We start from the raw sequence: 21,150 nt of genomic DNA, 5'->3' as shown, positions 1-21,150 counted from the left end.
ATACTGTAAGTCCTTGAGTCGAGGTGTTTGAAGTAGGAAGGGACAAACGAGATGCTGCGCTGCTCCAGCATTCCTCACCTGTTGGGCACGGAGCTCAGCCTCTCTTCGTGCCCTCTCTCTCTCTCTAAAAATAGTAAAGAAACAGAATAAAAGCAATGAGAAAAACCCTAGAGCCATTTTTCAGAGAGCCAACTTTTTAAAAAAAGCTTTGCTAAAGACAACATTGGAAAGATGAAGGATGGGGCCTCTCCCTTTGGCAATGAACTCGTTTTGTGCATGAATACAAACATACACAGAACTGGGTCTTCCATGCTGCCAAGGGATATATCCGGGCCTCCAAGAGTTACTGTTACAAATAGTTTCTGGAGCAGCTACTGGAAATTCTGGCTACAAGGATGCAGACTGAGCCTACAACTCAGGTGTTCTTCGGCTTCAGTCAAGCAAGAGAGGTACCCTACCTCTCCTCTTCCTCCCGTTTCCTCTCCTCTTCCTCTGCCCGCTTCCTCTCCTCCTCCGCCGCCCGCTTCTCTGCCAGCAGCTGTCTGTAGACTCTCCGGGCAATCTGACCTCTGAGTTGCTTCTGGAAAATGATGGCTGCCTTTTTCAGGTGCAAAAATCTCCTCCTCAGAATGTATGCCCTGTAATTCTTCTGTATTATCAGTACACAGTAAAGGACTTTTCTGTACTGCTTTCTGGAAAGGAAAAGAACAGCACAACAGAAGAGTTGTTGAGGTAATGAGGCTCTGAGCTTTCAAATGAGTTTACGTGAATGCTGCAAGACAAAAGAACCAGACCTAGTTTTGGAAGGAGACTCTCATTATAGGACAGGAGCAAACAGTAGGCCCCTTTCGGCAAAACAGAAGAAAAACAAAAGAATAATAAAACAAAACTAAAGCAAGGACTCTATCATTATCTTGGCTGAATAAACACATAACCCCTAATGCTAACTTTGAATAGTCCCGGCAGGAAGGTGGGTTGTAAACAGAACCAAGAGATTTGCTATACTGTTGTGTTCTTATGAGGGGGGGGGAATCACCCCAGCAGGATAGCTTTGTACTTCAGGAAATGGAACGGTGTGGGGTTCATGTGGCATGCTGGCCTGCAGAGGTGGACAGAACTCAAATGCACAGGAAAAGCAGCTGTCTAGCTTGGGAAGCGCGCTGGAGTGCAGGCCTCTGCAGACGCAATGAGGCAATACTAACGTCAACAGGCCGGCTGCCTGCAGCTTCCACACACAAGGCAGAGGGCTAGGCAAACAATGTAAACATATCAGCAGAGTTCCTGAATGTCATTGCCAAGACACCAGAAGCCCCCTTTACTGCTTTCTGCCCTGGTCAAGCTAAGTAGGCATCTGGCGTTGCTAATGAAGCACGCTGATCTGGTCCTAACCTTCCATCCAGGTCTGTTTTAAATGAGAGCAAATGACCAGGCTACCCCCATGACACATACTGAGGATGGACTCTGCAGGGTGCACAGCAGCCTCTCCCCTTTGCATGCTCCTTACCGTGCCAGGTAACCCAAGACGTGGGCCCGAATCACCACGGCCGCCTGCGTGACTTCCTCCTCTCGCCGCTTCTCCAGTTTCTGCTCCAAGGATTCTCGAAGGAAGACCTGCCCAGGAGACAGCAATGTGTCAGAACCAAACAACATGGCTGGTAGAAAGAAGTGACCCCTGGGTCAAAGATATCTTTGCAAGGGTGAGGCTTTCATCTCTCTCCTTAAGTCTGTCCAAACACCAATGGCCATGCTTCCTAGAATGGTGCTTCTCACACCCCGTATGAAGAGGGGCTGTTATTTTGTGACATTTTTTTTTAAACTTTCCATTTGTCAGGAACTAATCAAAGTTTATAAATACTTATCTCATTGTGGGCCAAAACAGTTCATGGGCCAGCACTAGTCCTACATTAAGTCTAAGTATGGGTACAAAGAGACTCCCTACATTCAAAAAGAGGTGGGGAGGGGAGGAAGAAAAAAATTCAAGAAATTTGTAAAATGTTACTTTCTTATCACACAAACTCTTCTCATGCCTGTCAAGGGACTACGGTCAGAGCATCTTGGCCTTAAAAACTACATATCAAAAAAATTGATATTAAGAATACAATGCTGAAAAACCGAAAGTTTCTGTGATGACTGCCCTTGCACTGTTCACCATGTAAGAACTTATTCACTATGTAAGAATTTGTTCACCATGTAAGAACTTGTTCGTTATGCTTCAGAAGATTGGAGACTGTTGAGAACTAGGCCTGGGGTTGATAATGATTGTGCATTGAGTCCCCTATACAGAATTTTATTGTTGTCAACAACCATTTGATCAATAAATATGAGAGATGCCCTCTCAAAAAAAAAAAAAGAATACAATTCTGAGAACAAGAACTTGAACTGAGATTTAAACCATTTAAGCTACATCTCAATTAAACCATTGCAAGAATACTAGAATCAGGGATAAACAGATCACAGCGATATGCTGGCCTGTTTCTGGGCACCAGCACCTCAATTCTATGCTTGGCAAGTAAGCTAGGTGTGTCTGATAAGTGGCACTTTGTATCAGAATTCCTAATATTTGAGAAGATGTGAAAATGTCAAGACCTTCCACCAATCAAGGTAGCTTTTAATTTTGCAATTTAAGATTTAATGCATGCACAAGCAGTTTTGAATGATTCCCTAAAAAAAAGTAGTATTTTTATGCTTTTCCTATTAGTCATCAACATGGAGGCATCTGGCAGGGTGGGGGCATAAATGACACACTCTCTCACTCATATGATTTTTGTATTTATGCTCCGTGAATCACTCTGGCCTGTAACAACACAGCATGTTCTCTTGATGGCACATTTTTCCAGACTCTGGTCTGTCTCTTCCAAGACATTTGGGCAAAACAGAAAATAAAGTGACTCAAAGCAGCCTTTACCTACTCCTGCTCTGGTTTCCTGAGTATTTGTAAAGCTCTATGACAAGTAACTCCTAGACAAGTTTTCAGACAATCCTCTTCCTATAATTCCAATTAACATGCCTGTTACTGCATAAAGAGACCACATCTTTAGCAAAACAACCAAACCTTAACGTAAAGGCAGAAGCTACAAGTATAAAGTTTATTTGTTGAAAATGGTAAGTTTCCAAAGATATGAATCTCTGTTTATCAAAACCACAGATTAGAAGCAGTTTTCACCAAGACTGGATTTTAAACAAGTATTTGAACTTCTCTTTGAGATTATTTTTTGGCATCAAGCATCTTATTCTGATGCTTTTGCTCTGGTGAATGTTTAAAAGAAAATAAAGTCAAATCCTGGGGAAGAAAGGTGATGGTGGTGGTGACATAATGAAATGGGCGTTGATTCTAATGAGCCATGTATTTACTTAATGCACAAACAGGAAGCTTTTATGAAGGAAAGAGTGTTTCACACCTCATCAGACATCTAAAGAATGTCTTGGTTGGAATCAGGATCAGAGAAATACTGCATTTGTTTTATGCCCAACAGAAGGATAGCTCTCTGCTCTGCCTATTAAATCTACCTCCACATTTTTACCTATAAGGGGCAAACAAATGGAACAAAATACTTTTGGGGACCAGAATCCGTTTCATTAAGAACATCCACCCTGAGTTTTTGCAATGACACATGGAAAAGAGATGCCAGTTCTCCCAACCCAGCAGTGAGCCCTTGCCACGTCCACACATTCCCGGATGTGGCCAAGATGGAGTCAGCGTGGCCCAGCAACTGTGGGAGGTGCTGTCCGGGGCTTAGGAAAGGGCAGTGTCCTCACAAGGGCTCTTCTACTGACCCTGACTCAGTACCCAGCATGCACTATTTCATGTGGGCTTTTTTTCATCCTTATTTTAGACAGCTCAAGAGCCTAAGGATTATTCTAGTATGATGTCTTTCTAAAAATACCTCTTGCAGGCTTTACTGCCATAGAACAAAGGGAAAAAGGCCTGGTAATGTAGCCCAGGCGGTCAGAACAGTGACATGTGCTGGGTCACAAGACAGAGGGAAAAGTCAAAACCAAGAAAACCCAAAAACAAGCTGCTCCCCTTGGTCGCCCTCACCCCGACCTCTCAGTGGGGAAGTGTATCAGGAGCTCCTCCCACCTGGGCTATGCCACGGGGGTTCAGACAGGCCCCCCACCTTCATCAGAAATGCATCCCAGCACAAGAATTTTTGCCCTCAAAGGACTAAATGTATCTGATTTAAGCTAGCTAATTCAGACCCGTTGCTGTGTTTAATTTGCTGGCTACAACACTGTCCACATTTCCCTCTGTCATGTAAATACAATAAAAATTTCTTTACCAGAAGATCCAAATATTCATTAGAGGTTCAAGGCTTTAAATACAAAGACATTCTGGCAGCAACACCGACCAAAACACATGCTGGTGTATACTTAAGCCAAATGCTTGTCAAAGTCAAAGCTTTAGCAGGCACCATTTCAAATGTTCTAATGTTTACGTTTACTTTCCTAATGTTTCCATGAACTGACATGCTTCCATCCTCCTTCTACCTCCAATTTTCAACTTGTCACCCATTAAAGTTTAACACCTTAAAAGATTTCCTCCTCTTGAATACTACCCTGATCACTTCCATCCACAGTGAGCTGGGCCCTTATTCCTTAAGGAGATTATACTGTATGATTCGTTAGTTGTATGTGGATATCTTATCTCCCAGCAACAGAGTAAGCCGAGGTCAATGCTCGTGTCGTGATGTCTCTGTGTCCCCAGCCTGGACCTGATGTCCACAATGTAAATTGTAAATGAAGTTGGATTGGTTCTTCAGAGCTCAGAAGAGAGACTGGTATTGGCTGGGTGAGTCATAATGATCTCTGATGTTACTGTACCTTACAGTATATGCCACTTAGACAGGAGGGGGATGTCAGTTCATAGAGAATGCACTGTCCTTTTTATTAAAAAGAACAGACGACACCAGACTCCTAATAGAGTTCCACTTTGGCCACCTTCTCTGGAAATTTTGCCTTGAGTGACTAAATGTGCAAGATCCTTGTACCACCCGATGGTTCTTTGGCATCTAATAGACGTTGCTTGTAGAAAAACGATTAACCCTATATTCCTTATAGGGTGGCTGTAGAGAAATCAACAGGGAAGGCCGAGCCAGCAAGAGCAAGACAGCCTGCGAAGTGTTACAACGGGGCCAGCGTAGGAGGACAGGGGAGGGGGCTTAGCCCGGTCTGGGTGGGGTGCAATGAAGAATGTCCAAAAGGATTCCTGGTAAAGTCCACATCTAAGCTGAGACCTGCAGGGTGAGTTGGTTCAATGAGGCGGGAGGAGTAGAATTCCAGGGAGAGAGACCTGTAAACCTGTGAGGACACACTTCAAGGGGACCCCCAATGAGTTACAACCTTGGGTTATCTTTCCAGTAAGGTGGAAACTATGACTCCCTCCTAGCCCATAGAATACGGCAAAGGTGAGGGGGTGTCACTTCCGGGAATACGCTACATTATGTAAGGCTCCATATCTCAGGAGACTAGATGAAAGAGATTCTCCTGCTGGCTGGGAAGTAAGGAGCCATGTTACTTAGTGAGCGGGCCTTTAGGAGTTGAGAGTGGCCCTAGGCGGCAGCCAGCTAGAAAACAGGAACCCAGCCCTATTGCCTGGATTGTGGTGCCCCATGACCTTGAGCTCCAGAAAGGAATGCAGCCCTGGATGATACACTGTAGTCTTGGAAGGCCCTGACAGAGGACCCAGTTGAGCCATGCCTGGAGCCCTGAACCACAGATACTGAGATAATTAGCATGTGTAGTTAAAGCTGCTAAGGCTGGGACAGTCTTAGACAGCAGTAGGTGAGTAATAATACACGACCTCTGCGTGTGGTCTCTACCCTCTTAGATGTTTGTATCCAAAACGCCCGTCCAGTGGAAATTCCTCAAGAGCAGAGGAGTATTTACCTTGCTGAGTGGCTCCAAGGTGATGCTAAATGCTTGCCACTGATTCCACACTGGTCAATGTTAGGGACAGAAACGTTATGTCCCTCCTCTGACACCCCATGTTCCGATGCTGCAGCCCTGACCCCCAGTGTGACGGAATTGAGGTGGGGCCTTTAGGAATAACTGGGTCTCGATGAAGTCAGGAATGCAGGGCCCACGATGGACTCAGTGCCCTTAAAGAGGACGAGAACCCAGAGCTCTGTCCACTGTGTGAGGACACAGTTAGGCAGCTGTCTGCACTCCGGGGAGGCCCTCCCCTGCACCCCACTGAACAGGCACCAGGATCTCAGGCTTCCAGCCTCCAGAACTGCCTTTTAAGCCCCCTAGTCTGTGGGGGGCCTGAGCCGAGTAAGTACCCACAAGACACACCCTTCTCTCCTTCTTCCTCCCTCTCTCCATTCCTTTCTCCTCTTTCTAAACAAAGAACCACTTTGGTTAAAAACAATGTAATGTGAGTGGAAACCTCTCTGCTGCTGGGTACTTTCTGGAGGACTGGACACGATGACCGCCTCTCAGAGGCCTTTCACCTAGTCAAGGGCTAACCCCTGGATGCCTGCATTTCTGTGCCCAGGTCACACTTCTGTCTTTCCTGGGTGATAAGACACCGGAGGTGAGTGAGAACATGGCGGTGAACCAAGCGAGGTTTTTGGCAGGCATGAATTCTCGAGATGGGGAGAAGAGGGCACACAACCAACTTCATGGCTGATTTTTGCTGTTGAGGTCAGACTGCCCACCATGGGGCTCCTGTCTGGAACAAGGCTTCAGCCACACCAGCATGTTCAAGAAATGCATTTCACCTGGCTTTCTGGAATGAACTTTAGGTAACCTATGGGATTTCAGACCATTTGCTGGGCTCTGGCACAGCAGCTCCTGGGGAGCCACGATGGCATTCAGCATCTGAATTACAAAGTCGGGAGGCCTGGTGCCGCACTTCTTAGATGCCAGAGCTGCCCAGGCAGCCATGGCACCAAGCTGCTCTTCACTGAGCATTTGCTGCTGACTGCCCAAGCGAAAACACACCCATAATGCTTAGCACCTGAGGCTGCGATGTGTGCCCCGAGAAAACAGAGTCCCTGCAAATTCAAAGCACTCTGAATAAAATATTAACTTTTTGGAGGACAAAATACTGTTGTGGGCATGATACCATGAACAACTTCTCAGTGTTAAAAACGGCCGGTCAGCAGTACCATAGGACACAGACCATCTCCCAGGGCTTTGCTGGGACACCCGTTCTTCCTCGGCGACCATACCTTCGTCTTCCCCAGCTGCCACTCACTGTTGGAGGCGTCGTAGCGCTGCAGCAGTGCCGTGCACTTCCCCCTGACGTCCTCGGGTGCGGCCACGTGCCGCATCAGCACTCTATACCTGCAGCAGAAAGACGCCCCACGTCACCTTTTGCTACAACTCCTCTTTCCCAACCCCTCTGAAAAGGAAAGGGATCTGTTCAGCTCCATCTTGCCTTTTGTAAAAATCCTGGAAGGGTCTTCGCACCGCATACCCGGCCTTGCGGATCCTCACTGTCTCCAGCATTCCTGAATACCGTAGCTGGTTCAGCACCACTGCCTGGTCAAACTGGTCTGGCATCTGAAACACGCAAAAAGGTGAGAAGACAAAAGTTAACGAGGCCGCCCCACCACTGCTTTACACACACACACACATTTTGAACCTACACAAAATACAGAAAATGAGCCCCACCCCCCCATGTACCCATCACCCAGCTTCAACCACCACCACCCCTTGGCAATTCTGTCACATCCATGAGCCCACTTACCACCCCCACCGTCCTTGGATTTTATGAAGCAAGTCCCAGATATCGAATACACCATCTAATTTGTAAACATATCAGTATCATTTTTAATATGACTGTAATACCATTATTATCTAAAAGGATGCCAATAATTCCTTGATATTACTACTCATGTTCAAATTTCAGATTGTTTTACAAATATCATTAAGTATACCTCCATTTTTAATGCCGTTTTCCAAAGAATCTAAAAATGTCATACAGATGTCAGTTCATTTACTTGTAAAACTTCGACTTCAAGGCATATTTTTAAGCTAAAGAATACAGTGGCCCAGGGAGGGCCAGGAGTGGGGGGGGGGCAGGGGCGTTGGGGCAGCTACCAGCGGAGTAAAGAGACAAAAATGAAAATTTTCTCAACTTCCAGTCAAACACCCCATTTATTGAGCTCCATACTATCTATGATCAGTAAATAAATTAACCCTAGAACATACAAATTAAATACAGAAGAAATCAAACCAAGACTTAACATGCTGAAATGTATTCTCTTGCCCATTCGGAGCCCAACAAGCTGGCATTGCTGATGGGTCACTAGTCATTCAGGGCAGAGCGCCCACGGGAGGCTATTTCCCACTTCCGGCTTTTTATGCAGTGATTTGTTTGTTATTCCAACCACCCATTCCTTTTAATTAACCTCTATTTTGTTACCCTACACAACTGTGTATAAAATGAAAAACACTGCCAGAGGACATAAGTACAATGTTAAATAGGGCAAAAAAGAGTAATGTGGCTTAAATCTGGGACCCTTAAAAAAAGTCAACAACACAAAATCAGGCTTAAAGCCATGTTGTTCTGTACGCTTCCCAAACCAGCAAAAAGAAATTTAAAGAATGCTCTGCAAATCTCCCTTCAGCTTTTGGTGGGATAGCTGCCATCCTCTCCAGCAGGCTGACTGCTATTTAGTTTCTTCTGCAAACACTGTGGCCAAACTTGTCTTTACTCAGCAGGATTCTACCCAAATATAACCAATAAATTAGGGCAAACATCCAAAGAATTGCGTCTCACTGGTTTTCAGGCTGGATTATTTAACATATTCTTAGAAAAGTAAGAAATGCATAAAAATAAGACAACAGAATTATTGTTGGTTACTCTTAAACTTTATCCTTGGATTAAAAAACGGAGAGAAGCAAATATTCTGAAGGTATTTGACTAAAATGCTTCTGTTATATTTATTTGGGAATACAATCTGATCAGTAGCAATCTACAAAGAACAGTGGAGAGCTAATATAAAACAAACCCTGAATAAAGGATCAGACTTAGTCAACTTGGGTAAATTCACAATCAGAGAAACTACTAATTTGATGCTCTAAGACTTTTCCAAATCGCTCTCAAACTTTCACCATTCCTGGCCCATGTTTTTCCCAGTTTCTTTCCTTCCAATCTCTCTTTAACAAAATCCACACAATACCTTAGTTTAGTACTTGTTATTAAAACATTCTAAAAAATATTACTAAGGGGTCACCCCATCCGGAAAGCTCGCCCGCGCTTACCATCTTCCAGTCTCTCCCGGGAACATCCCACCATCGGCCAGGCTCCCGGGCCAAAATTCATATGGAAAACTACTGCCACACTGACCTTTCGGCCACAGCTAAAGACACTGAACAATAATGAACACCATTCCTGTGCTTTAAAAAGTGCTCGGTCACCATGACAACCCCTTCCATTCTTGGGCTAATTAGTGTGGTGTGGTTGCAGGATTTCATACAGCCCAGGAAGGGCGGGAGGGAGCCACCCGGAGCGGCCGCTCTTTCCAGGCTCCCATTGAGATTGTGTTTCTGCCTCTTCACAGTAATTTAACCAGGGGAAGGGGGATCTATAGGCAGATTGTCGCTATGGGCAACCCACACTGCCATCACGAGGGGGGTAGCCTTGTACTTCCATTGCTGCCTCTCTTTTTTGCTTCAACCTCCTTTTCTGGTGAATTTAATGTTCAAAGATAACACAGCTAGGGGCTGGCCAAGTCACAACGGAAAGGCATTTTCCTTGCAAAACTCACTAACGCACTCCAGTCTTCACTGGACACTAGTTTTCCAGACCTGGATTCACACTGAAAGAGCCTGTCTGTGGAGCACTAGCAGTGAAGTTTTCACAGTGACAAAAAAGGGTTGATTTGGGAAGTAACAGCCATAGAGTCTGATTTTGATCTATTTACTGAATATTAAAGTACTAAATACCTACTACTATTTGCCAGGCCTCGTGGTTCACACATGGGGAGGATTAAAAAAAAAACAAAAAAAAGGTGGGGGCTAGATGTTATTTTTTCTTTAATTAATGTCCCCACCAGAGTGATGCATCTTTTACAATTGGTAAGCCTGTATTGATGCCTCATTATTACCCCGAGCCCACAGGTCACCCTAGGGTCCACTCTTGATGATGTACATGCTAAGGGACTGGATGTGCCATGACACAGACCACCACCACGAGATCCGACAGAGGACTTTCACTGCCCTAATACCCTCTGTGCTCCTCCTGTTCACCTCTATCTCCCCAAAACCCTGGCCACCACTAATCTTTCTACTCACTCTGTAAATCATTTTGCTTTTAAGATTTGATTTTTTTTTCATAGCAGTTTTAGGTTCGCAGCAACATAAAGAGGAAGGTACAGAGATTTCCCAAGTTAAGTCCTATCTGCACACATGCACAGCCTCACAGGGGCTGAATGTTTCCCCAAGAACCCTGCAACATAAAAGGGTGACAGGTATGACAAACATCACTGCCTGTATAGTAGAGAACCTAATATAAAAACCACAGTGAGGATGAAAATTAAGTCCCCTGGGAACACAGAAGTAAAAGCACCGAGATGGTTTGGGAGTCATGTGGATTTAAAACCAGATGAGATGCAGAGTTTGGGCTCTTACAGCGAACTTTCACCCCAGGTGAGAAAGGGGCATTCTGCACAGAGGCCCCAGCACCACCGAAAGCCAAGAAGTAGAAGCAGCAGCCGGCATGTTCAGTCAGTGGTCTGGGATGGGGATGGTGGTGGGAGGAGCTGGAGAGGGGCCCGGATGGGCGGGGACCTCCACACTCAACTCTGACAACTGTTTCCAAGGTAAAGAGCCTGTGGAGGCTCAGAACAAGCAATGAACGCGGTCAGACCTGTCCTGTAGGTCCTCCTTGTCAGCTGTGGCAAAACTGGAAACATGGTCGAGTATATTTTGGTATCATACACATCGTGAAATATTATGTAGCCATTAAAAAACAAGACCAAATTAAAGATGCACTAGATGACTCTCAGGCCTTTTGCAGGGTGAGAAAATATAATGTTTTAACATTTTACAAAAATCTTTTTTGTGAAATGACAACCTCACCAAAACACCCCTGGCTCTATTTACACGTAGGTGCGTGAATATATGTCTATATATTTATATGCAGAAGAGCACAGGAAGACATGCATTAGGTTGTTACTGAGTGAGGGGGTACTGTTAGGGGTGGTGGGAAGAAGACAGCTAAGGAAAGAGGGAAGGAAAAAAAAATCATGCTGCATTAAAAGGAAACAATCACATAAATGCAACATGAATGTTTTTCTGTATGGCTATGCATCTTTGGAGATGTTTGAAACAGTATTTTTACAAGGTAAAAACTCATATACAGAATGGATTCTAGAGGTCCTGCATCAAAGAGGCAAAGAGAAGTGGGAGGAGCAGGTGAGAAGTTGCTGTGGGGGCCTTTAAAATAGAAACCAAATGTCCACCAACAAATGAATGGACAAACAAAATGTAGTTAGTATATATACCCACACAATGGAACCCTTCCTTTATAAACAGGAGATGCAGCGCTGGCACACGCCTGACACTGATGAACCCCAAAAACATTATACTAAGCGAAGGAAGCCAGTCACAAAAGACCACATATTACATGATTCCACTCATAGGAATCTTCCAGAACAGGGAGTTCTACAGAGACAGAAAGTAGGGTGGTGGCCCACGCTTAGGGCTGGTGGAAGGGATGGCAGTACGGGCCGGGTGGGGGTGTGGGGGACGGGGGGAAGCCAAAAGGAAGGGATTTCTTTTTGAGGTGATGAAAATATTCTGAAATGAACCATGGTGACAGTGTCATCTATCTATGGATAGATGAAAAACCATCAAACTGTACACTTTAAATCAACCAACTGTATGGTATGTGACTTATATCTCAATAAAGCTATTTTTAAAAACATGTCAAATGCCAGAGACATGGAGGTACTTAAAATGGACAAGGAGGGATGGATGTCAGAGAAGCTGTGAATCCTGGAGGTAAGATTAAATATACTGAGTTTGAGGTCTTTTTACTCTACAAAAAAGAAAATTGGAAAACTTTTTTTCTACAATCTCAAAAACCAAGATTTCAGAATGTAAAGGCAAAATAAATAACTGATGAAAGAGCATGCTAAATCCTCTGCGAAAGTCAATTACAAGCCAGCCCTACCTACTGCAGCTTACAATCAAAATACAAGGCAACAGAAGTGCTGTCAAATAGGGACGCAGGGCAGGTGCTTTATGACAAAGACAGACATCAATGCATTTATGTGTTAATGAATCTGATTACTCTGAGCATTACCTAACCTTCCTAATTTCATAAATACTGCATAAAGAGAAGTATTACCATGAATGTGAAAAGTCACCTGTTTATAGTACATTCAATCTGTGCTTACTTAATTAAAAGAAAATAGAGTGACTTTATTATCTACAGAACCTCACTGTTCTTGGATTTTTCATCACCTGAGATCTTACAGAAACCTGCCCAGGAACCCTGAGAAGCGCTCAGAAAGAGGGGGTAGGGGTGAGGGTGCAGCCTGCCACATGGAAGCCCTTGGGGTTTGATGGGGGCCAGCCAGGATGTTAGGGAGAAGGGACTGCTCTCTACTCTGATGACAAAGGTCACATACACTGATGGAGCACATCTGCAAGGAACCAAATGGGATGACGGTAGAGAAATCCAGCACTCCTGCTCAGGTGAGTGTCCTGGAGAGAGACAAGTGTATAATATATTGTCACTCTGAGAGGGGAGGACAAGCTAGATGAGGAGGTAGGCTGGCACCTGACTGATTCTTAATTTCATTCTGTCATCTGTTGGTATGTAATACAATTTAACATGGATCTATGAGTTCAATTTTTAAAAATCTGGTTTGAGAGTAAAAAATGACATACTTTGTCAAATGCATTTGTAAACTGCCAACTACATAACTCACAGTAATTTACTTATGCCTTACACCTCGTGCCTAAGAGGAATTACAGCAGGCTAAGCTGAACATAAATAGTGATTAAAAGAGGAAACAGTAGACAATGCATTGCATTCTCCCTCTTGCCTTGGCTGACAGGAAGCTCCAAAGTAAATTGAATTCTCAATAATAACTGTCGTTGACCAGGCATTTTATTTTGCCTTACTATTTGAATGGCTCTTCATAGATGTTGATCAACAGATATCTCTATTCCTTTAAGGGGCATGTGTTATTTTTAAAGTCTAAGATAGTCATAAAATATAATGTTAGAAACATTAATAATTTCTTTTAGAAGAATCCTATTATTCTACCCTCAAAGAACTATTATTGTTTATACACATGGACTTTCAAATTCATGCAAGACAGCAGCCTTTCAGGAACCATGTCTCTTTGGTTGAAGTTTGTTAAGCAGTGATAGCAAACCTTCAATTCTAACAGCACTTCTAACACAGAAATGCTGATTGTGCGAGATGGGTATTATTATTATTCTTTGTTGTACATGAGGAACCTGGAAGCCAGCAAGGCTAGATGACCTATTCAAACCAGTTTTAACATTTGCTTAAATTAAACAATTAGGAAAGTGTATCTCAAAGAGCTTAGCATTCTTGAAAACTAGTATGTAATCAAACCAGTACACGTCAAAGTATATTTTCCTACTGAGTAATGTTGTAAAAATCAAGGGCATTATTTCCATAGGATATACTTCTCAAAAGATGTGATGGAAACTTTATTAGGAAAAGATGGCATCCAGGCGGAGAAAGTGCCGAATATTGTAGCATTCCCAGCGGTACCCACTCTGGTGGGAACAGGGAGGAAGGGCCTTAGGAAACAACCTGCAGGTGCCGACTTGGTCTAAACACAGGTGACAAGTCACAATTAAGGGCCATAGCAGTGTATATCAGAACACTGAGTTCAGGCAAATACTTGTATTTGGAAGTAACTGGTGAACAGAGGGAACTTTTTGGAATATCAAATGGCCAACTCTGAGCAAACCTCTGATTGCTGAGGTCCCATTAACACAGATAATGAAAGGCTGACAACATCCTTATTCTGCATCTCAGCCTCAGTTAACAGAGAATCTAAACATTCTTTGACCCACGTGTGGTTACAACTCCACTGGCATCTCTTCTCTGCTTGGAAACCTGCCAGGGGTGGGCCTTTGAGAAGAGTCAATGCACGTCAGTGGACAGAGGGACACACTCGCAACACACTTAGCTGCATCCTGTGGAATGAGCCCCGTGACAATACATTTAACAATGACCACTTTGGCTTTCCTAACAAATGCAACTTGATAACTCATGCAGGTGCTTCTGAACACTGGCTATGTATCTAGAATGGGTCCCCTTCCTCTTTCGGAAATTTACTTAATTTACTCAAAATCTAAAAACTAATCACCTGTCTTAGATCACAATGTCTTATAGATTAGGTCAAAGTACACATTACTTATTACTTTAATCACAAGTATTTATTAAGAACTCCCGTAGATGAAGCAACCATCCAGGAACATACCAGAGCATACCTGGTCCCTGCTCTGACCCGACAAACGCTCCAGGTCTGCTTAGACCACCACACGCAGGAGCCCTCGCATCCCGGAACACAGACACCAAATACGAGGTCAGAGCATCACACTAACTGATGTTTCATCGCCCTCACTAGTAACTTAAGGAAACAAATTTAAACTTTTTTGTCTGGTAAGACTCAGCCCCCTCCCCACCCAGCACTGGTTCCACTTTTTCCTCATCATTTTTAAATGGATCCTGACCTACTTTATGTGAAATATTTCCAACTTTATTTACATACATATTAGGTCTGCACCTGAAGGATCTATTATACAATCTATACACTATGAAGGATTAGTCTCAGCATCCTAAGAAACATAAAGCAAATTGGTTCTTTAATAAAAAGAACCATTATATGATTTCTTTATTCTGTTAAGTAAATATTGCCTAGTTGGGGAGAGACGCTGCCAACAACCCTACAGAGAAGCCTTAAAATTTTACATTTTATGTAAGGTAGATTTGTATTTGCATTTTCATTATGTAGGATAGATATGTCTTTGCCCTAGTCAACTTTAAACACAAACCAACCAACTTCACCTTTCATATAATTTCTCCAACCTTATGAAGCCAAAGACTCCAGAAGAGCTTATTAAAAGTCGATTGTGTTATGCTAATAAAGTATCATTCCAGCCCTCTCCCGACTGATACAATCTTACAATGGGACTCCTGTCCTCACTTGTTACTACTTAAAAAAATTAAAGAGGTACAAGGCCTCTCAATCTTATTTGCTGTGTTCGCTACATCTCTCTCTCAAAAGTGGTTAAATATTGGATAGAAGTTTATCATACTTTGAACAAAAGCACTTTTCAAAAGCACAGTTACTAAAGCAGGAATATAATTTTCCTGACCTTGAACAGACAGTAAACAAAAGCCCATTAAACAAGCCACAAAGGCTCTTTGTACGTTCATCAGTCATTTCATTCCTGGCTTGTTAAACATTTCACACAGTTGCTGCCCCTTGTTTATTTTCCCATTTGAAGCTCGGAGGCAGCAACTAATTTCCCCTGAAGAAGAGGCAATCCCTTCCCAGGGGAGAAACAGGCAACATGGCTACAAACTCTGGGAGTCAATCCTGCAGGTCAGGCTACAGAGAAGGGGGATTCTCACTCCCCAGGTACTGCCCTCCCGCCACACCCGTCCTGGCCAAGTACAGTCACCAGCCTGGGCAACGAAAGCCGAGCTCTGTGACAGATGGAAGCTATGTGCTCACCTCACAAACCCCAACTACTTAATGGAAAAATCAGAACATAAACAACATTCACGTACGTGCACACACACGTGGACAAAATCTTTCTGATGCGTAGTTTTAGCCATTTCATCCCCGTGTACACAATCTCCAGCACATGACAAATTAAGACAAAGGCTTCAATTTCATGCCCAGGGCCCCTGTGATATGGTCCAACGTAACTTACCGGTCAATACACACCTACATATATCTGACATTTTAGTCAAACTACAGATCTGTTTCTTGACTAAAACCCTCACTTTCTGTTTTACCTTAGCTGCAGCAAGCCTCTCGGCCTGAAATAGTCTCTCCCGGTCTCTACTGAGTTTGGTGTCTTAGGGGTTTCCCAAACACATCCTCAATAAAATTGCTCCTCACACATCCGACTGATGCCACTGTGATGGCTCCCTCCCTTGGCAGCACATGCTGTTCTTGCCTTACGTGACCTTGACCATGCTCTTCCTCATGTCACACACTTTTTGTACGTCCATCACACATATCCATGTGAACTCCCTACTAAATTAAAAATTCTTTCAGGGAAGGAACTGAATTTTATTAATTTCTCATGAAACTGGCTACCATTGGAACTGATACATCAGATAGGTAAATGTTTACACTCTAGTATTGCACAAATTGTTTAAAACCGTTTAAAAATTTGATTCTATTTAAGACTGTTTCTAACGTACTTGTTTGGTGATGATTTAGAAATATCAAAACACAGTACATGAAAGGAGAAACTGGTAGGTTGGACTTTGTTCAAATTAACAACTCTGAAAGACGTGAACACAATGAAAAAGGCATGTAGCACACTGGGAAAATATTTGAACACATATCTGAAAAAAGGTTCTATCTGAAATACACAAAGAACACTTAATACTCAACAATATGAAAACAACCATCTGATTTAAAAAAAGCAGAAAAGATCTGAACAGATATCATCAAAGAAGATATAGGGATGGCTAATAAGCATATAGAAAGACGCTCAATAGCAGTTGTCTTAGGAAACTGCAAACTGAAATGAGATACCAACTACACACCAAAGAGAGTGATTAAATCCAGAAAACTGAAAATACCCAGTAATGGCGAGCTGTGGAACTCTAATTCATAGCTGCTGAGATGAAAACTGATACAGCCCAACTGGAAGACTATTTCTTAGAAAGCTAAAGATAGTCTTAACATACAATCCAGCAATCCTGCTCCCTGTGTATTTAACCAACTGAGTTGAACACATGTCCACACAAAAACCTGCAGGTGAATGCTTATAAACAGTTTTATTCATAACCATCAAAAACTGGAAGTAATCAGGATATCCTTCAATAGGTGAATGGACAAAGAAGTTGTGGTACACCCATACAATGGGACATTATTCAGATTTAAAAAAAGCTATCAAGCCTCCCCCGCCACACCACCCCAAAGTATGGAGGAACCTTAAATCCATACTGCTCAGTGAACGCAGTCTGAAATGGGCATATGTAACAACTTGATTCCAATTATAGGATGTTATATAACTGATACCAATTACAGGACACAGGCAAAGCTACAGGGACAATAGCTCAGTGGCTGCCAGGGGCTTAGGGGGAGGGATGAATAGGTAAAGAAACAAGAAATTTCAGGCTGGTGAAACTAATCTGTATGATGCTATAATACTGGATACATGGTATGATGCATTTATCAAAAACAGTAGAACTTTACAGCACAAGAGTGAACCTTGGAGAATCCCAGGAAATGCAGACTGCTACACAAAATAAGTTAAATGTATTTCGTCTGTATGAAATGACCTCACTGAAGGATGGGGGGAGAGAGAAGGGGAAGGGGCTGACTTCACTATCTCAGAATATGGAATCTATAAGATTCAAGGCAGAAGGAGCTACATGTAAGCCCTGTTCTGGAGCTGATGAAGCTAATTCCCCTGGGAGGTAACAATTCTGGTACGACTATATAATTAAATAAATGGATGGCAAATGGTGGGAACCAGGTTTCTCACTGGTGGAGCCAGAATTGTTCAAGAAAACCTGAATGAGATGAATTCCATTCAACTAGATTTGATTTACTTTCATGAAAACGGCAGAACTCAGTTCTGACGCTGGCTGAACTGTCACTCTAAAGGATGCCAACCACAAGGTCCAAGCAGTCCTCACAATGTGTTTCTAGAGAATATTCCCCAAACAGTTCAATACTCAGTTGTTTTTTCAGATATTTATATGACAAAACTGGAATGTGTTTCTGTAACAAATGGTTCAACTGCAAGGTATGGTGTAGTAACTTTTCAATATGCAGTTTAATGAGACAGAAATAAAAGATATAAGGAGATAAAAGTTGTCTCATCTTCTCCATTAAGTCATCATTAAATGAAAGAATGCACACCAAGATGTTTTTTAAACCAGAAAAATAGAGCACACAGTGAAAACTACATGGCTGTCCTGGAGAAACCACAGTTGCCAGTCTCTCAAGTCTCTCCTTCCAGACATGTTCTATGCATGTGTAAGTATTTGATTGGATGCATGTCACACACTCACATGCACACACAGATAAACACACTGCTTTAAAAAAAAAAAAAGAAAAAAGAAAAAGCATGTTTCACTCTTTGCTCTTTTCACCTAATGGAACTTTTGAGTTCCCTGTTAGGACATGTGGGTCTCCTGTGGTCTTCTGCCCACAGCCGCACAGTAACAACAGTACCAGAATGCATGTAAACCAGCTCCCTACAGAGGAGCATGTAGTTGGTTTTCTAATTCAGCTCTTAACTGAATGAAAGGAAATAATGTGAGACTATGGAGTCCCCACACCCGTTTCCTACCAATGCCTCCATCCTTGGCCCCCAGGCACCCTCTTTCGTGGTGAATGCAGTCCTCTACCCTGATGGCCGGCAGTGCAGAGCCCAGAACTGTAAGGTGCTTACTCCCACGTGAAGCTTTGGAACCTCGTCGGACCCATCCAACCTCTAAGGACACATGGTTACTGAGATTGAGATTCTTACCTGTGAGACAGGCTTTTGCTCTATGAACAGTCACAGAGCAGGACCCCCTCGGCTCCCAGTTTATACAGTCTACGCTAGTTCAATACTTTAATCTATCAGTCAGAAAGTAATTACTGAGAAGACAAGTGATTTTAATGCTACCAGTTTTCTATTTGTTCTAGATGTTAGACCATGGAAATTCATGAGTTTATCTGTCATACTATGTAACAAGGTAACTTAATGATGGCTAGAAGTCTAAAGGGATGGGTTATGATAAACACTGTACCTTAAACTAATTTAATAAAAAAGCAGCTACTTACTCTTCGAACAGGGACATTTCCACCAATGAATTTAAATAAGCATTCTACTCGAATCCCTCCCTCTGAATCCTTACATCCACCCTGTGAATTACATCAGCTCACGGCAGTCAAATGAAATGCATGATGTACAGTGAAGAGGCCAGCACTCAGGAAATACTATTTATTAGCTAACCTTTGCAGAGCACTTTATAATTTCCAAAGAACATCACATAAAGATAGGGTCTCTATCAGCCTGTGAGATGAGCAGGCAACCGTTAGCATTTTCACTGAACAGATGCAAAGAACCTGCAGGTACGGGAAGTGAGAAGCAACAAAAGCCCAACTTGTACTCATCTCAGAAGCCCTGCAGGCTCTGCAGGAGCTCCTCTACTGATCAGGTCCCAGTTCCACATGACACCGAGGGGAGGAGCCGCTAGATCAGCTGCGTGGCTGACCAGGTTGAAGCACGCCTGGTCCAGTAACTGTATTTGTAAATCTGCGTGGTGGCAGCGGCCCTAGCATCAGTTAGGAACACTACGTGGGTACCACTGATATTCCCAGCAGGGGAGCAGCAAAACAAAGGCTAGTGAGCAACAAGGGCTTATGCGCCAGGCACCATGATTTTTAATGTTCACTTTTCATCTTAGCCACGCTATGAAGTAGGGATTCCCAACACCCCCATTTCACAGAACACAGCCCGAGGCAGAGAGGTTAATTAACTTATCTATGGTCACAAAGCTCCTGCCAGAGTGCAGAGTGCGACCAAGCCAGTGCTAAGAGCCACCAGGCACTGCTTGTCCTGCAAGGTCCAAGTTCAGTGGCAGGTGGTGGTGGGGGGAGCTCCTGCAGTTCCAAAATTTTCATTATTTCACAATGGACTCTGTTTCCTGATCCACTTTTCCTGAATATTCTTGAATGAAATTCATCACAATAGCTATCTTGGTAACAGACTTTAAGCCAAAGCAGAAATCAACTTGTGAGGACGCAAACTCACATGAAACAATATATTTAGTTAGAGCAGGAGTTAGCAAACTACAGGCTCCCAGTCACATCCGGCCTGCCACCTGCTTTCGTAAATAAAGTTTTCTTGGAACACAGCCATGCATTGTCTGTGACTGCTTTCACACAACAAAGGCAAAGCCTAAAATAGTTACCAGCTTGCCAGTTACAGGAAAAGTGTGCCAACCCTTGAGTTAGAGAATGAAAGCCAGGCAAACAGTGCAGAGTGCAAACTGAATTGTGCTCAAAGGGGATTACACACCAGATCTCCAAAAAAAAAAAAAACCAGTATGAAGAGAGTAAATATTTTAATTTTGAAATGTGTTACATGTTGATGTGGTAACATTTTGGATATACTGGGCCAAGACATACTAAAACTAATTTCACAAAAACTAATTTTTTTTTATGCCCTTAAGTATGGCTATTGGAAAAATTTAAATTATGTTTATGACTTAGGTTTTATTTCTCCTGGACAGTGTTGCTCTAATAAATTAGGCTAAGCCTCTGGCTGCATAAGGATTTGGAAAGTACAAGAATAACAAGGCTTAACATAATTCTATTTGCTTTTGTTTGATAGTTGGAACATGTTTTATATAAACGAACTGTCAGACCATTTTAATATAAGGCTTATGTAGAGACTAACAGTGTATTACTTCTTACCGAAAACATTTTCCATTATTCCAAGATGAAAATACCACTCACAATGTGAAACAGAGACCCCCGTGAAGTTTTGAGGCTAATGACTTTAAACAAAGAAATGAGACCTAAAGAATTTCCATTAGCTTCAAATAAAGTATGAAGTATCAATACAAATGATTCTCAAAATACACTAATTTTATTTTTTCTAACAAGTTTCTATTTAGTTTCTGATGCCACTCTAGAAGCTTCTTAAGACATTAAGTTGATTTTATTTTTAATAAGCCATCAAAAAACCAGCATCTTCACCACCTATGGTAACGATGAAAAAGTACCACTGGGGAAGCTTGTAACAAAGCTAGACGGAACAGGCTGAAACGGGTCACACACACATGATCCTCCCCACCATCCTGCCAAAAAATGGTTGGAAAGGCTGTGACCAGCAAGTATCTCCCCAGCGTTCGTTTCAGTACAACTACTTCTGCTTTGTGCCCGTGGGACATTTAGTCATTAGAATCTTAGCTACCATTGCACCCATGTCACATACTTGTTA

General features: G+C 42.9%; 1 protein-coding gene across 1 annotated transcript in view; it reads right to left on the bottom strand.

Annotated features, from left to right (window-relative positions):
• Window positions 1-21,150, bottom strand: part of MYO10 (myosin X) — a 200,490-nt gene that overhangs the window by 27,725 nt on the left and 151,615 nt on the right. The window contains exons 20-24 of the mRNA XM_017653599.3: window positions 7,385-7,509; window positions 7,176-7,290; window positions 1,505-1,611; window positions 459-692; window positions 79-124 (exon numbers count right to left, since the gene is read on the bottom strand). Of these exons, the coding sequence (XP_017509088.2) occupies window positions 79-124; window positions 459-692; window positions 1,505-1,611; window positions 7,176-7,290; window positions 7,385-7,509 (627 nt within the window). The remainder of the gene's footprint in view (window positions 1-78; window positions 125-458; window positions 693-1,504; window positions 1,612-7,175; window positions 7,291-7,384; window positions 7,510-21,150) is intronic.

This window comes from Manis javanica, chromosome 1 (assembly GCF_040802235.1).
Source record: "Manis javanica isolate MJ-LG chromosome 1, MJ_LKY, whole genome shotgun sequence".
NCBI lineage: Eukaryota > Metazoa > Chordata > Mammalia > Pholidota > Manidae > Manis > Manis javanica.
The sequence above is the reverse complement of the archived record's forward strand: the minus strand, read 5'-3'. Positions and strand labels throughout refer to the sequence as shown.